The sequence below is a fragment of the Triturus cristatus genome, chromosome 5_1, assembly GCF_964204655.1.
Source record: "Triturus cristatus chromosome 5_1, aTriCri1.1, whole genome shotgun sequence".
In the NCBI taxonomy this organism is placed as follows: domain Eukaryota; kingdom Metazoa; phylum Chordata; class Amphibia; order Caudata; family Salamandridae; genus Triturus; species Triturus cristatus.
The window spans coordinates 294,626,200-294,644,230 of record NC_140587.1 but is presented as its reverse complement, the minus strand read 5'-3'; the positions used below and the strand labels follow the sequence as shown (position 1 = coordinate 294,644,230).

Here is an 18,031-nt window from a genome sequence, read left to right as displayed (position 1 = left end):
CATCTCGGCACAGGGAGATTAGTAGCGCCTTACATGAGCGCCGGTCACGTCACCCATTCAGGCACGGGGAAGGATGTGGACGCGACCCCGAGGGACGAACTCTAGATTCCAGCACACGGCGAGGCAGAAAACAGGCACACAGGCAGCATCTGAATACAGAGAGGCTTACTCCCAGAAGAAAACAAGCACACCACTGCCTTTCTCCGAGGTGAAAGCAGAAATGCCTCGGAGAAAGGCAGCGGCGTTTTCGGATTCGGGGGTGTGTTTTTCTCGAACAACAGATTCGGGGGCGTGTTTTTCTCGAACAACACGCCCAGCGAAAAGTAACAAAAAAACACGCCCCCGAATCCGAAAAGGACGGGGCTTGTTTTGCGAGACAAGCCTCTTCTCCAATGGCTGACCAGCATTTAAGAGGCCAGCCAATGGAGAAGAGGAGAGAAGAGGGGCGGGTTCAAGCCCCTCTTCTCCAAGTCATTAAATCTTGCGAGCGAGACTGCGCAAGCGCAGCCTTCGCTAGCCGAGACCTAAAAACTGTTCAGATAACTGGTGATTAACGATCCTGCTGCAGAGGAACCATTTGTCTGTTGGTAGTTTTTAAATGCAGATAAACTGAATGTTATGGGAATAGCTCAGTGGGTTACTGCCTTTGTCACAGAGATCCTTGTGTTACTTGCAGTTCAGAAGTAACTATCCTAACATAGGACAGTGACCTATGAACTGTCATCAAAGAGCTGCATACAAACTTCGCTTTTTTGTGCTGTGATATAGTTAGAATTTCTCCATTCTTTCATTATTCTAATGTTACTAAAAGAGTGTGTTTGGGCAGTTATACAATTTTATCTGTAAAGCCAAACCCCAACCACTGGAGTACTCTTTAAATCCTGAGTTTGTGCTTCTCCAGACCAAACCCTCGTAAAATATATTGTCCACCAGTATGGATGACGTGATTTCTACATCTTGTAATCCTCATTGGTTTATGTGACATTCTGTGTGGACTGATTTATTGTCTCTGTATAATATGTGCATGGTGTAAAGTACAGTGACACCCTACACTGATATGAGTAGCGCTATACAACAAATGAAATGCATATGAGAGAGGGGCAACGGAGAGATGAGGGGCACTGGAGGAGGGTGGCAGTGAGGGAATCCGAGGAGGAGGTCACGGGGTGGGGGAAACTACAGAGAGATGAGGGGTACTGGTGGAGGGTGGCAGTGAGGAAATCCGAGGAGGAGGTGATGGGGTTGGGGAACTACAGAGAGATGAGGAGCACTTGTGGAGGGTGGCAGTGAGCAAATCTGAGGAGGAGGTCATGGGGTGGGGAGGCTATGGAGAAAGGAGGGGCACTAGTGGAGGGTGGCAGTGAGGGAAGCCGAGGAGGAGGTTATGGGGTGGGGGGAACTACAGAGAGATGAGGGACACTAGTTGAGGGTGGCAGTGAGGGAGTCCAAGGAGGAGGTCACGGGTGGGGGGAACTACGGAGAGATGAGGGGCACTGGTGGAGGGTGACAGTGCGGAATTCCGAGGAGGAGGTCATGGGGTGGGAGGGCTATGGAGAATTGAGGGGCACTAGTGGAGGGTGGCAGTGAGGGAAGCCGAGGAGGAGGTCATGGGGTGGGGGAATGCCAGAGAGATGAGGGGCACTAGTGGAGGGTGGCAGTGAGAGAATCCGATTAGGAGGGAACAGGTGGGGGGAACTACGGAGAGATAAGGGGCACTGGTGGAGGTAGCAGTGAGGGAATCGGAGGAGGTCATGAGGTAGGGGGAACTACAGAGAGATGAGGGGCACTAGTGGAGGGTGTCAGTGAGGGAATTCGAAGAGGGGGTCATGGGGTGGGGGGGAACTACAGAGAGATGAGGGGCACTGGTGGAGGATGGCAGTGAGGGAAGTCGAGGAGGAGGTCATGGGGTGGGGGGGACTACAGAGAGATGAGGGGCACTAGTGGAGGGTGTCAGTGAGGGAATTCGAAGAGGGGGTCATGGGGTGGGGGGGAACTACAGAGAGATGAGGGGCACTGGTGGAGGATGGTAGTTAGGGAGTCTGAGGAGGAGGCCATGAGGGGGGGTGTCTCCGGAGAGATGAAGGGCACTGTTGGAGGGTGGTAGTAAAGTTATCTACAGAGAAAGAGGCCAAAGAAGAGGTCAAAAAGACTTTTGCACCAGCACTAAAGCCACCCCTGTCATGGCCTTTCTGTTTTCGTTTATTTAATTAACAGTTAGGTGATTAGGACAACTGTGCAGCATACTTTAACATGCATGCTAATTACATTTACTGCTATATTCAATGTTTCAAGTTTGAAGGTGATTTTACTATTGTTTTTTACTGGGAATAATAAAAGTGGCTCTGAAGGTGGCTGATATGGGCCTGGGGCCCAAGGTCAGCTGTGAGATAAGGTGTAATGGAGAGGGGTGGTAGAAAAGTGGATAATCAAGCCTGTAAGGGTCAGGGGTCAGGTGGAGGTAGTAATGAAGAGGGTTTCTCCCTGAAGGCTCGCACAAAGGGAGCCCAAGTAGAGTCACTTGCTAGATACTCCCACCTTAGAAACCTCCACTTCGCATCAAAGGGACATTACATGGAAGAAAAGCACTTTTTGAGAGTGATAACATTTAGAAAGAGACTTGGAAAAGAGTGCGTTTTACTGGGCCTTGTAAGACGAAGGAGAGATAAAAGGAGGGCCCAGAAGCAGGCCTGGCTAGATATACAAGCGATAAATCGGGCCAGCAGTGGCCCACCTGAATGTACCCTTGGCCCACCCAAATAAAAATTCCTGGAGCCGGGACTGAGCAGGAGGCACCGATAAGTCAGTAAAGCTTTCAGAAGAGAAATATGTGTGATGTTGCATGGTGCTGTAAATATGCCTATATGTTTGAACATTGTTGAAGGCCATATTTTATTAAGATAAACGGCAGAAATGTTTTGCTATGAGTCAGATCTGTTCATTCAATAAGTGAGACAGTTTTCGCAACCAAAGGGCTGTCTTGGTGTGCACCATCCACTTCAAAGCGGGCATTGTAGAGAAGGCCCAGTGCCCTTCTCAAGGCACCCATGCCATCGAACCATTTCGGTGTCTGTGTCCAGCTACATTCAGCGTGTGTGGGAAAACACTTGAAAGGCTGCGTTATACAGTTAGTGTCTCCAAGGTAAACTGTCTGCACCGTCTCCTAGCACCTGATATGTGTACAATGTATAGAAAAGACGCATGCCACTAGTAACATGTTTATTGCCGCCACATGATAATTACAAGCAGAGTAAAAAGAGACATCAAAATGCCTGTGCTAAATGAGATGACCAGCGCGCGCCGTCTTAGTTTCCACAGTTTTTTTTGAGTTTGCATTCATTTACCTCCGGGGTGTGTCCCCCTTCCTTGCTGTCTTGGGCTCGCCGGATTCTCCGCTCCCTTCAGCGCTTCCTCTCTCTCGGATGCCTGATAATTCATTCTTCGCTCCTTTTCCCCTTACTAAGAGCATAAGTTCATCCAGCTCTTCCTATAAATAGAAACAGTTTACTCTTGATGCTGAGAAGACAGTTGCCTGGAAACAGTAAAATAAAGCAAGACAGCTCTACCCAGGTAAGAAGTCTATATAAACAAATAGTATATCACATTCCCATGGCCTAGAAGCCTGAAAGATGCAAAGAACAGAGGGGCATATCAACAAGGGCTTTATCTCTGCTTTTTTGGCTTTAAAAGCCAAAAAAGCAGAGATAAAACTAGCACCCTATCAACAACAGGGTGCTAACATGCAAATTTGCATGTTAGCACCCATTTACTCTACGCTTCCCCTTGCATCTCTAATGAGATGCAAAGGGGGCGTTCCAGAGTAAAATAATAGGAGAAATGTCGCTAAGCGACATTTCTCCTATTATCAAGAATATCGCTAACCCTGTTAGAGACAAAAAAAGCAGCGCTAACCGCGGTTAACGCTGCTTTTTTACGTCTGGTATTTTTCTGACTTAGCCATGATATCCTATGGAAGGAGGATATCATGGCTAAGTTTGTCTGTCCCTATCAACAAGCTAACGTGAGATTATCGCTGGGTTTCCAGCGATAATCTCACGTTAGCCACTTAGCGTGAGGATTTTTATCGCTATTGAGATAAGCGTTGCTAATAGCATGCTATCTCAGTGATAAAAATCAACGCTAGCCGGCGATAATTATCCTAGCGCTAAGTGCGCTTAGCGATAATTATCGCCGGTTGTTGTTGATATGCCCCCATGATACATATCCGTACGCTGCAAAAAAGAGCATGACGTCCATAAAAGTGCCCTCAGTCAGGAAAAAGCACTTGCAAAGGCACGAACTATGGGCCAAATGTACTGAGAACATTTGCAAAAAGTGTTCTCAAAATGCACACCGCTTTTTTGCGAACAAACTCTGATTTTGTGAAGCCACCTAATAGGTGATGAAGCACTATCACCATTTGCCGGGGGTCGCAGAAGAACCTGCCTTATGAAATTGAGGTAAGCAGATCGCAATTGCCAACACACAAGAATTGTGGCCAGCAAGTTCCACGCAGACCACCATCCCTTTGTTTGCATTTACCAATGGGAACCTTTTTTTTTTTTAAAGCAGCCCCGATTTGTTAAAGGAACCGATTTAGAAAAATAAAAAAATAATTTTGGAAAACATCAGGGAGAATAGGCAGGGGTCCTATGGACCACAGCCTTCGTTCCCCGAGGCTGCCAACACGATACAGAAGAGATGACATGGAGACCCTATATCCTTTGCAAATCAGCTACCACCTCCTTTGAGATGTCGGTAACTGTTCAAATATTTGCAACCAGAATTGAAGGCGAAAACCATTGTTACATTGCAGACCGAACCGTAATTTTCAAACTTGTAAAATGGGTTTTGTATATAGGAAATAGTAATTTTGCAGCGTGAAACCCAGTGATTTTGTCAATTGCAGGGTTTTTAATGGGAAAATCCTTCCAGACCTCAGGTCTATAGTTCTTGAAAATGTGGTAAACTGATAGAATACAGAGTAAAACAGATATAATACAAACCTGAAAGGGTGGTTTGTAGAGGCCCCGGACATGACACGACTACTTACCGGAAATCTAAATTACTGCGCTTCCTTGTTATAGTCCTAGCCAACTATGGGTGAGCGCTGCTTGGAGATCTCACAGCCCTGCTTTGGCTTCTTCAAAAAGTAAAAAATATGACACCCTGAAGTCTTCTTACAATGAAGTGTTAGTGAGATGGAGAGGGAATGTTGCTGCTTGTTAATGTTTTGGCATACAGGCACATTTACACCACAAGTAGAAAACTCATGATTTGGGTATTCAAGTAATGACTGCATCCTATATTGACTCTCTACAAAGTGGATCATTCTAAAGATGAGTGTAAACAAGCATTTGCAATGCAATAGGTCTCGCATTTACTAGAGTTTGAGCTATTGGCATTGTAAATGACAATGCCTTTTATTTACTTGTTGATTTTTAAAACATAAATAAAATGCATTATTATTTACAATGCCAATAGCTTAAACTCTCACAAATGCGAGACCTATTGCATTGCAAATGCTTGTTTAAACGACTCACGTATAGACAATTACCAGTACACAGCCGGGAGCAGGAGTGTGATCCAGGCAAATAAAAACACCTCCCAAGCTGCAGCTTCTGACAAACTTGGATGGCCGTAGACAATGTGAGACTGGCTTCTGCTGGTACTTTAATTGCATAACACAAGAAGGATGCAGGTTTTTCTGCTCCAGTATTTAAAAAAAATCATTGTTGCTTCTTCCTGCAAACGATCAACTCATGGAAAGTTATCATCAATTCTACGCACAATCACAGCTCAAGGAAAGGTTAGACTCCAGCGAGACTTTGCCTCATAAGCTGCTCTGCCATTTTCAAAGCCCATTTAATTGTGAGCGCTGGGATACCTCGGGGGAGGGAGGGGCGGGAGAGAGCGCTCTGCTGGAAAAGGAAAGAAAAAAAACATACAAAGTAGAAATGTCAACTCAGCAGTTCGTCCCAGTATTAGCCACACTTGAAAATTGCCAAATCTTTAAGTAAAAAAACGGTATGGAAGCAAACAAAGGATGAGCAATTGTCACATGTGGGGCTTGAAGAGTCCAATATCTAAAGAGTTTTGAGAATGAAAATCCGTGAGAACTAAGTGGAGTTGACATTTAACAGCTGAGCCCCTTCTGGGCTGCATTGAAAGGATATTGAAAAATCTATAAACAAAGCCATGGGGCCCACATGGAGTGTGTGCTTCACATAGGTATGTGTCACGTAGCACAGCATAATCACTGCAGCACAATAGCCTTTAGAGGCAAAGTAAACAGCAAATATGTTTGGAGGAACGAAACACACATTTTCTGTGGTTTGCAATGCCGATTACACACATTTGATAACTGATAAAGGAACTTGAATCAAATACTACGAGAGTCATTGGCTTGAACCTTACATTGCAGAATCCCGCTAAATCATTAATGATTAACTAATGTGGAACAAGCGGCCGCGAAAGTGAAAGTGATCGCGATCAAACATCAAAGCGGCCCCGAAAGTGAAAGCAAATGGTGTGCAGGCTGCCAAATGGTGCGCGCGCCCGGCGCACATGCACTGTATATGGAGGCCTGAAAGCACTCGTTTGCACTTCCAGATCCCCCATTTACAAAAGCCCTCGCGAGGGCAGCGCTAAAGCGCTGGCTCAGGCGAGACCTAAAAAGGACTTACTAATGCTCTTGGGTGCAGAATGCAGATTCATGCCACCTACAGGTCATTGACTGCTTTACCTCTCTAAATAATAGATCTTTCTTAATAAACACTTCACTATCATACATTCCCTAAAAAGCAATTTTGAACTGTTGGAAATTTGCCCTTTCTAAGGGGTCAACCCAGATTTTTCTCCTTTTTACGGACCCTATTTTTGCAGGCTATCAAACTCTGTGCACCTTACCTCTGCTAATCAGTTTTAAAGTGCTTGTGCTCCTCCTTTCAACAATGTAAAATTGGTATACTCCTGATTGGCATATTTCATTTACTCATAAATCTCTAATATATGGTACAAAGTGCTCCAAGGCTTGTAAACTAAATGCTACTAGTGGCTGCAATATTCATTGTGCAACCCAATGCAGTAACACAGTAAAACCTGTCTCCAGGCCTACCATTGTAGCCTGGCTGTGCAATTTTAAAACCACAAATTGGACCTGTAACATTAACCCATTTTGACAAGCCTAAACCTTCCTTTTAAATATTAATTCATCACTCCTAACTAGGCCTCATTGCCCATAAGGCAGGGTGCATGGTATTTGAAAGTAGGACAAGTAAAAGTTTAATGTTTAACATGCCCTTACACTAAAATGGTACTAAACGCTATTTTTACCATAGCGGGGTCAGCTGTTCCGTAGGACAGCATTGGGATACAATATTAAGTTTAATAAATGTTATCTCTGGCTACGGCAAAGCTACAAATTTAATTTTGGGACTTTCTGAAATGCCCATCCCAAGTCCAATGCACTGGTAATAAATTGGGAAAGATGGCTTTTATAAAGTTATCTTTGCCCTTTCTGAAGTCCCTGGAAGCTAAATCTGAATTCGGCTCTGCCCCTTCTGCCAGCCAGTAACTGGCATTTAACTAGGTCTGAACTCGCCGCCAGGAGCAAACAATATGTTAACATGAATGGGCAGAGATGACCCATCTGAAACTGACAGAATATGCAGGGTGGGACTGGGAGGATCCTTTGTAACATTAAACTGTCAAATCCTGCTTGAATGTCACATACTGCTTGACAGGTGTGCTGGGGTTTTTCAAATGACATCTGGGGCACTACAAACAGGCTGCCCCTGTCACAGGCACATGTTAACTGACAGGACCCTTCTTTTGTCCCCAATCATAGTAGGCCTCTTTTTGACATTACAGTGTCAAATACTGTTTGACGTGTCTGCTGGGTTTGCAAATAACATTTGTGGTGCTCTTCAAGGCTGAAACAATTCATGTGTATCCTCTCTCTGGCGACCAAAAACGATATGTTCTTCCATCAGACTTCTTTCTCAGAGTTTGTTGTGGGCACAGGGCCTGCTGCAAACTGGATTTTAGTTTTAGATATGGAGTACCTAGTATTGCTATAGAACACCCACATCCCTCAGAGCCCAAGCTTAGTTCGGCTGAAGAGTTCAACAATCTTGAACATGCGCAAACTGGGTAGGGTTAGCCCTGGGGACCTTTACCCCATTGCTTAGGGCATCCCCAGGGCCAATCCACCCACTAGCCCGTGCAAGGCATAAATGTGGTATCTCAAGGCACCCACCTCAGAACACTCCATAACCTCCAGACAATCAGAAGAAGACTGAACCTGTTGTCAGAGACCTGAGAAGAGTCGAGTAGACCGGACCTGCTCTTCCTATTGTGTCCAGAACAAAGAAGTGGACTCCAAGGGTCATAAGGCTGACCTCCTGTTCAAGCTACACGGATACAACAAGCTACAAGAGGCCTTCAACAGCATCTACCTAGCTGACCAGTTGCAACCGGATCTGGACTGGACTTTCCTGTTGTCCTCTGCCTGCCATCTTGTGAGTCTTTAAGTGGTTCCCCTAAGGTCCTCTGGGGGCTTTACAACTGTACTCCTTTGATGGAGTGGGACTTAAAGGACTAAAGCCAGAAGGTAATATCTTTCGCTCATGGCTAACCATGTTGGTGTTTCCGACCAGCGTCAAATTGCTCTTTTGTCCCATTCCACTGAAACCATTGTCAATCATTAGCACGTTGTGCTTTTTGGGGCTATTTCTACTTAAACTTAAAAAATTTATATCTCTATATTCTTGTCATTTTAGTGTAATGTTGTTTATGAAATTCTACTCTATTTTTCTAATTCGTTTTTAGATTTTTATTGTTTGAATTTCTACTTATTACTGTTTTAGTACTGCATGAATATTTTACATATTGCCTCTAAGTTAAGTCTGTCTCCTCTGTGCCATAACTACCAGGGGGTTGTCCTCAGATTTATTTAGTGACTTTAGTGGTTCATCCTGACAAGATTTCTGATTATTACTTGAGGTGGGCACTTACCCCCCCCCCTCACCTGATAACCCAATTTCTTACTTGAGCAATCTTGCAACAAAAGTGTAAATCAACATTTCACTATTTACATAAACTGTAGTAATAGTCATAATGGCACTTACCATCTTGTTTGCCAGGAAAATGTAGTTATTAAGCATTCTGATACAGAATGTAATTATTATTAACAAAGTTGTAAAAGTGGTGAGATACACGTTACGATGAAAATTACTCATTTAATAGTATGTTTTGTCCTGTAACTGCAAGCAAGAACAATTTTTGTTACAGCCAGTGAGAAAAGAAAAATCAGGACGCAAGTGGGTGATTCTACATACCCTTTTCTAGGCCTCTTCCACCATGGTAGCCAAATCTGCTTTACACAATTGCATCAAATCCTCACCAGATGAGGAGTAGAAGGAAAATATCTCCTATTCTGTCTTTTCTTTGAGTACTATTGTGAGTACCTGTCCATGCACACAGGTAGATTTGTTATTCTACTAGTGATAAGATTTACGCTTATGCTTTCCTCCAGACTGTATCTAGTCGGGGTTCTGATGTTCTCCATGCTTGTTGTGTCAATCGCTGTGATCTAGTTTGAAAGCCCTGCCGCCATGACAGAGTCAGGCAGAGAAACTGGTGCCAGAGCATTCCCCCAACCCATAAACATGGCTCACCCCCCCCCCAGAGTGCACATGGGAATCAGTACTTTTGCCAGCACTTTATCAAAAGTAACATCAGTGCCTGACATTGCTAAAGGCCACACTTCGGTGATTCGCTGCACATCAGGGCACCCATACCAATATTCCTGCAAGGAAAGAGCCTTTCACATCGGTAACAATGGTTCACATTTCATCCTGTTGGTGGCCAACCTAAGCCCTTCTTTGTTATCCAATCACAAATTTACTTCAAGAAGCATAGCATAAACTCAAACACAGCACACCAAAAAGCATGAAAAGAGAAGAAAAAAATGCGTTTAAAACTCAATTAAGGGTAATATCTCTAAAATAAACTACAAATAGCCTGAAGATTATTCATTTTAATCTTACACTCATGATTCCATATTGACCAGAGGCGTTAAATCATTCAACTGAGAATCGACATTTGGCTTGGTCTTTCAAAGGTGCATGACTGCTTTTTGGGCATTAAGCAGAAAACATAATCCAGAAGCAGCAAAGGTAAAAAAAGAGATTACATAAATTACACTTAGTACTATGTCTAGTATTAGTCACGTAATACAACTTACATAGTATATTAAAAAACTTACATGCGGAGACATCCTCTTCTTCTATTTTTCTTTTAGGGGGAGTTCTGCGCCCTGGTGGCTGAAGTCTCCACACACTACATGTACGTTTTTGTAGTAAATGTGAGAGATATCTAGAGGAGTGTCTGTAAAATGGGAAATATTTACTACTAAATGGGAGGGAATTTAATAGGGGTTAGAAGGGGTCTAGGACAGGGTAAGGAATGTGTTAGAAATTGAGTTTCTGGTTGGAGGTGTATGCACCCTGTCTAAGCAGGAACCACAATCCTATTCAGGGTAAGTGTAGTACACACTAAACGTTTACCTGTGCTCACCCTCTGACAGCTTGGCACAAAGCAGTCAAGCTAAATAAAAGAGGCAATGTGTAAAGTATTTGTGCACACACACACACACCGTGACATAGTGAAAACACCACAAATGTATTCCACACCAGTTTAGAAAAATATCCATTATTTATCTGAGTAAAACAAGATAAAAATGACAAAAATCCAACATACACAAGTTATGAATTTTGCAAGATTAAATCAAAATGCAGTGCTTCGAAATCAATAGCTTCAACTAGGGCAATCTGGTTGCACTTGACGGGGACAAATCCAAAAGTTCAGTACAACCATGAGGGATTACAGGCCAGACACAGGAGTCATGCAGTTCTGCTGACAGTACCTTGGATGCATCGGAAATTGAAGACGATGCAAGGTGCAGTGGAGGTGAGGCGTTGTGGATGCAGGAGATGTGTAGGTTCCTAATGGCGGTGCAAGGTCGTTCAGGGTTTGATGCTCGGAGATGATGCGGTGCATAGAGGAGGTGATGCGTCAGTTGATGGTGCAAGGCCTTTTCAATCCAGAAGACGGCACAACATCGATGTTCAGAGCGCGATGCGCCTATTCCTCAGTGTTGATGTAGAAGTGCTGGACTGAAGGCCCTGCGTCTATTGGAGCCACATAGGGCCGGTACTGCGTTGGAGTTGGAACGGTGCGTCACAGACTTCAGTGGGTGTAGACCATGGTTTCAGTGCAGGCAGCGATGATACGTCGATTTCGCAGGGAAGCACTTGTTTCAAAGTGACTCTTTGGAATCAATGCATGGGTTTCTTGGTTGCAGGACCAACGCTCACTTCCAAGGGCCCAGGAGTGGATTTGGCACCACTCGGAAGAGCAGGACTCACAGCAGAGGAGCCCAAGTGCTGATTGCAAGATGCAGGTGAAATCTTTGTTTTCCCTGAGACTTCAGCAACAGGAGGCAAGCCCAAACCTGCCCTTGAGAACCTTTAGATGCAGGATGTAGAGAGTAAAGTCCAGTCCTCTCACTCCCAGGAAAGAAGCAGCAGGCAGCAGACCAACATAGCAAAACAAGCAGCAAAGTGGCAGTCCTTCCTGGCAGCACAACAGCTCTTTTTCCGGGCAGAATGTCTACATTCCAGAAGTGTTCTCAGTATAGGGTGTCAGAGATCCAGTACATATACCCATTTTAGCCTTTGAAGTGGGGAGACTCAAAAGAATTGCACTAGCACAGAACCCTGCCATTCCTGGCCCTGGCTCCGGATACACTATAGGGGAGTGCGCAGCTTTTTGTGTTGGGACAGACACAGCCCTAGTCAGGTGCAAGTGTCAGCTTCTTCCATCACTCTGGCTCAGGAAGACACATCAGCCTGGAAAACAGTTAAGTATTCAAGGGATTGAGGCAATAAGCTACCGCACCTTTCATCACAGTGCGGGACAATTTATTAAATACTTAGTATGGTGCATAGAACCAGAAGTTCAACCCCCTTTCAACTTCTAATGGAGAATACTCCAAAATTTGAGTAGATATTTAGCAATTCAGCACCCTAAATTTAGACAAAGCTTGTCACTTGTATTTGAATAGGAGTTCAGCAAAAATTCTCACAAATAATTAGTACATGCAATACATATTCTTTGCAACACACAATAACCTTTAGACGTCTTTTGTTGAAAATTCTTAATTCATTTTCTTCCTTTGATAATGGACTTAAAACTGTAGCCAATGCGTTTCATCCTCACAGACTTCTTCAGGGCTCTTTTAAAAAACCTTCCTATTTGGGAATACTATACTACTGCATCTGTAGTTCTTCCGTAATTTATTTGTAAAACCAACAGGAAAAGTCCTCAGTAATCCTTGTGTGAAGTCATACTTCCAGAGTATTCATAATTGTTTCCAAATGTCCAAGATTTGTATGACAGATGAAGTCCTATTGGTGAAGGACAGAGTTCATGTATTCCTAGTACAGGTAACATCCCGCGGTCTGGCTTAGAGTAATTCCCAATATTGGACATTTGGACATAATTAAGAATACTCTTGAAATATGACTTCACACATTTAACCTGTTGCACCGCCTCCTGAAAGAAACTAAGAAGAATGCCCTAGCTGACCAAATTGAAGCCGGCACAAGCCACCGCAATGAACTCTTCGGCATCATGAAGGAGTTCTCCAATCCTGCAGCACTGAGAACAACATTACACCCTCCCAGGAACTGTGTAACACCCTTGCTGACTTCTTCCATGACAAGATCTCGGCTATCTATCAAAACTTCAAACTCCAAATCTTCGCCACCGACAGCATCAACCAGCTCACGGACACAAACCCCAAACACCTGCTCATCCACTAGGTCCTCTTAACCAGGCAAGACACTATCCCTATCATGAACACCCATGGACTCCTGCACCTACCACGTCTTCAACCTTGGAAGCAAGACAATTGGCAACGAGCTCAGGAAAGTCCTGAACACCTCCTTCACCGCGACTGACTTCCCTGAGGGCTGGAAAATCACGAAAGTGAGGTCCCTCCTGAAAAAATATCAGCCGAACCAAAGAACTACCGACCCATCTCTCTGCTCCCCTATTCAGCAAAAGTCCTTGAGAAAATGATCAATGAGCAACTCATCCAACAATTAGAAGACCACAACCTCCTGGACCCCTCCCAATCCGGATTTCAAGCTAACCACAACACCAAGATCGCACTGATCGCAGCCACCGATGACATCAGAGCCCTCCTGGATCATGGAGAAATGGCAGCCCTCATCCTTTTTGATCTGTCCACCGCATTTGACACCGTCTCCCACCAAATCCTGATCAACAGACTCCACCACATCGGGATCCAGGGAGACGCCTGCTAATGGATCACCTTTTATCTCACTGGTAGACCCCAAAAGAACCGTCTCCCACTGCTCACCTTGGAGCCCCAAGAAGATCATCTGTGGAGTCCCCCAGGGATCGTCTCTCAAGCCCACCCTCTTCGACACCTACATGACCCCCCTGGCTGACACCTTCAGATCGCACAGACTCAACATCATCCCCTATGCTGACGACACTCAGGTCATCCTTTCACTGTCCAAAGACTCCTCCACCACCAAAGACATCTTCCAAAGATACATGATAAACGTCACAAACTGGATAAAGGACAACTGTATCAAACTCAACAAGGACAAGACAGAAGTTCTCATCTTTAGGAACAACACCTCGCCCATGAACGACGTATGGTGGCCCGTGGAACTTGGACCACTCTCCACCCTAACAAACCATGCCAGCAACCTCGGCATCATCCTGGCTAGCAAGCTAAGCTAGCCATGAAGAAACTAGTCAACGCAGTCTCATCTGCCTGCTTTCACCCACATTGCATAATCAGGTAGCTCCCACTAAACACCAGAAGGACCATCACACAGACCCTCGTCACCAGCAGACTGGACTATGGAAACACACTCAACGTAGGAATCACTACACGCCTCCTGAAGACTCATCCTTGACCTCCCAGAAGGACCCACATCCCACCCCATCTCAAGACACCACACTGGTTCCCGATCCAGAAGAGATGCCAGGGCAAGATGCTGACCCATGCTTACCCACATTTATTTTAGACACATTAGATAAACGAATACTGGTAAAATCTTTGATGCTGAAATTAAGACCTTCAGCACATTGGTTTACAGAAACATTGAAGGAAAGAAAACCAACTGTAGGAAGCTAGAAAGGCAATGGTGTAGGACCTATTCAGAAAAGGATAAGTTACAGTTAAAAACTGCACTAAATAATTAGAAAAGGAAATTAGAAAAGCTAAATAAAGCTACTCTACTAGGACCATCACTGAAGCTGCTAATAGATAGATATTTGAGGTAGTGAAAGAGCTGGAGAATCAAAATTGTGTAAAGCAAAAGATAGAACCATCACATGAACTGTGCAATAATATATCTGATTTTTTAAATAAGAAAATGTAATTGATCATAAAGGTAATAAAAAAGGACATTAATACTCAGGGGCATATTTATAATAACTGACGCATCCCTGCATATCAGCAGGGATGCGCCAGTTATTTTGCGCCCCAGCTCCGCCATCATGGATGCGCCGCATTTATAATGCGGCGCACCATGGGGCAAAAACGGCACAGATGCGTCACGCATCTGTGCCGTAAAAGTGGCGCATTGCTGGAGTTGCGTCGCAAGCGCGACGAAGCTCCAGCAATGCTCTGGGGGGCCCATCTGCACAATGCTGCGTCAATCCTTACGCCTGCTTCAAGCAGGCGCAGGGTTTGCACGCAGCATGGGCTCAAAAGTGACTGAGTGAAATCTTGTAGATTTCACTCAGCCACTTTTAGGAGGCGTTCCTGCGCCGGAACGCCCCCACATGCCCTGGAACGCCTACATGTGGCGCAGGGCTTTACAACGTGACGCATCTCCCAGATGCGTCACGTTGTAAATACCCCGCACCATGGCGCAGGATTTGCGCCGCTGCTGCGTCACAAAAGTGACGCAACGGCGGCGTAAATGAGGCGCAAGTCAAACATAAATCTGCCCCTCGGTTGGGAAATGACCGACTCGGACTCCAGTCAGGCCACTCTCGACCAGGGAGCAAAGTCTCGGCCTCTCCACTCTCTCGTGGGTGGAATCTCCTCCGGTGAGGGGGCCCTGCCCACTGGGAAAACTGGCTTCAGGAAGAGGAGGTCCTCCGGAGCTGCTCCCTCTGTGGTTACTTTGCAACCGGGACTCCAGGCAGTCACACCTCCAACTCCTCAGACCGTACGGCAGATATGGAAAAAGGAAAAATAGGATGCTCCTCCAATGCATTTCCCTTTTTGTGGTCAAAATCAAGGAAGGGGGGAGAGCCGTTCAGGCCCCACACAGCGATCCCCACACATTGGCCAAAAGCACACACTGGTGCCCCACCACAAAAGCGCTCAACACGCAATTGGCTTTCAAAAATAGAAGGGTGACGAAAACTGCGCTCACCCTTCACCTTTGGGCTGAGAACAAAAGCGATCACACATGCTTCTTAGAGGAAGAACACTGGCAGCACCAGCAACAGGGTGCAGGCAGGCAGGCCAGCACAAGGGTTTCTGTAGCCAGAGTGGCTGTCCTTCCCTTAGCCCAACAGGCAGCAGGTCAGCACTTCAGCAATCCAGTCCAATGGTGGTCCATCTGGCCAGGTGCAGTCCACACAGTGTCTTTTTCGTCATGGGGTCACAGCCCCGGTACTTATAGTGCAAAACTCTTTGTTCTGGGGCACTTCACACACTTTTCAGAAGTGCACAACACCACTATTCACGTCCCAAGCCCTGGCTCCAAACACACTACAGGGGGGGTGGAGACAGCATTGGGAAAGTCAGGCACTTTCCTATTCACGTGCAGGTGCAACTCCTCCCACCGCTCTAAATTCAGACCAGGCCTATTCAGGTGCAAGGGAAACTCCTCCCACCCATCTAAATGCAGCCAAGGTCTATTCAGCCCAGCAATGAGTCACCCAGGAAAGGCAGGACTCACATCAACCCCACTTGTGACTGTCTAGAGTAAATGCACATCCCCTTCTCCTGTCAGACTAAACCAGACAATGAATACACATCCAGGCAGGGCACAAAAAGTAATACGCACTCAGAAATGCCTGCTTCTAAAAGTCACATTTCTAAAATAGTAATAACAAATCTGCTTTCATCAATAAGCAGGATTTATCACTACTATTCCAAAAATACCAATCATGGTCAAGCTACCTCTCTCATATTAGAAATTACCACTGAAACATATATCAGGGAATCCCCAATGCAAACCTATGAGAGGGCAGCCTCACAGCAGTGAGAAACCAAATAGGCTGTTTGTCACTTCCAGGACATGCCACACAGTTAAGTCACATGTCCTACCTTCTACCTACACAGCACCCTGCCCATATGGCTAGCTAGGGCCTACCTTAGTAAAAGGGGAGTTTCAGACGTGGCAACCACTCAACAGGCCACGTCAGTGCGCAGTAAACTGCGCACGCAGGCCTTGCAGCGGCAGAGGCCTGAGACAGGTTTGAGAGGCTACTTCGGTGGGTTATGCAAGCAGCGCTACAAGCCCACTAGTAGCATTTAATGTACAGGCCCTGGGTATATGGGATTCCACTGTACAAGGGACTTGCAGGTAAATTAAATATGCCAAACAGGTGTAGCTCAATCTTACCAAGTTTACAAGAGAGAGCACATGCACTTTAGCACTGAACAGCAGTGGTAAAGTGCCCAGAGTCATAAAACCAACAACAACAGGTCAGAAAAAATACAAGAGGAAGGCAAAACGTTTGGGGATAACCCTGCAAAAAGGGACAGTTCCAACAAGCAGTTACAAACACGGTAAGGATGGGGAAAATACCTTTCATATGTTGAGCCGACAGGATTTCATTTCTTTAGTAATAATATTACCACCATTAATTAAAATCCCAGTGAAAGTCAGTTTGTAGGGTAAAGTTCAAAATTCTGAGGATTGTAGATGTTTTATCAACTCACTTCAGGTTTACAGACACTGTTAGATCACTTTAAGCTTCAGCTCCGAAAAATGCATGTTTTCAAATTTGCATAGGAACACTTCCTCTTATCTGATTGGGCTAATGCTGACAGCAATAGTACCTAGGAAGAGCGCTTTTGTATTTTAGAAAAAGCTAGCCAGTTGTATGTATGAGTAGGGATCTTGAAATCTTACACTCCCCTTCTTCTGTTTTCCCTTTCGAAGTTTGCTCCACCACACCCTGGCTCTTTCACATACATCTTGTGAGAGGTCTGCTCAATTTGCCGCATTTCCCTATGACTGTGAAGTGGTGTTGACTAAAACAGGACAACATCTTTTGACGGACACTTGATTTCACCAGTTTTACTCAACTCAGCAAATAATAAGAATAATTAATTAATACTCAATCATTTCACGTGAGTAGGTGTGCACATACATGCACGTAGGAAATTCAATTCATATCATCTTACATATCTTTTTATCGAGGTAAAACTCATGGAGAAATGAAGGACGGCATTTGTTATTCACAGTTAGCGCTTTGTGTGTTCTCCACCGTGATCCTAGTTGAGACGAGAAGGCTGGTGCTGTGCTAGTAGTTAGCTAAGGTTCCCCGGCACACAGTCAACTCTTTCAGCAGAGGGTTTGTGATTGAACTTATGAACATCCATGGGGCTTTGCATCTTTGGACAGACGGGTCGGTCATTGTGGTGATGCCAGGTGGCAGGGTCCTGGTGTGGGCTCTACGCTGGGCATTCCTCGACAAGTTGATTATTCCTGCTGGTTTGAGACCTGTGCGATGCTAAGTGTGGAGAACGACAAAAGGGAAGATTGGCGTTTAGGCGGCAGTAAAGGAGATGTTTTTGGGTTGGCTTACATTAGCCCACATTCCCCTTTAAACAGTAGTCTTTTGAACTATAATCCACAATGCTGCATGGCTTTGATGAAAAAAGCACTGTATAGTGAATCAGAACTCAATGCACTCGAGTGATAATCTGCCGACCCATCATTGCTCTGTT

At 45.1% G+C, this 18,031-nt stretch overlaps 1 protein-coding gene across 1 annotated transcript in view; it reads right to left on the bottom strand.

The window, feature by feature from the left end:
- Positions 1-18,031, bottom strand: part of LOC146830806 (uncharacterized) — an 878,450-nt gene that overhangs the window by 166,095 nt on the left and 694,324 nt on the right. The window contains exon 19 of the mRNA XM_085604967.1: positions 3,342-3,484. Coding sequence (XP_085461093.1) covers positions 3,342-3,484 — 143 coding nt within the window. The remainder of the gene's footprint in view (positions 1-3,341; positions 3,485-18,031) is intronic.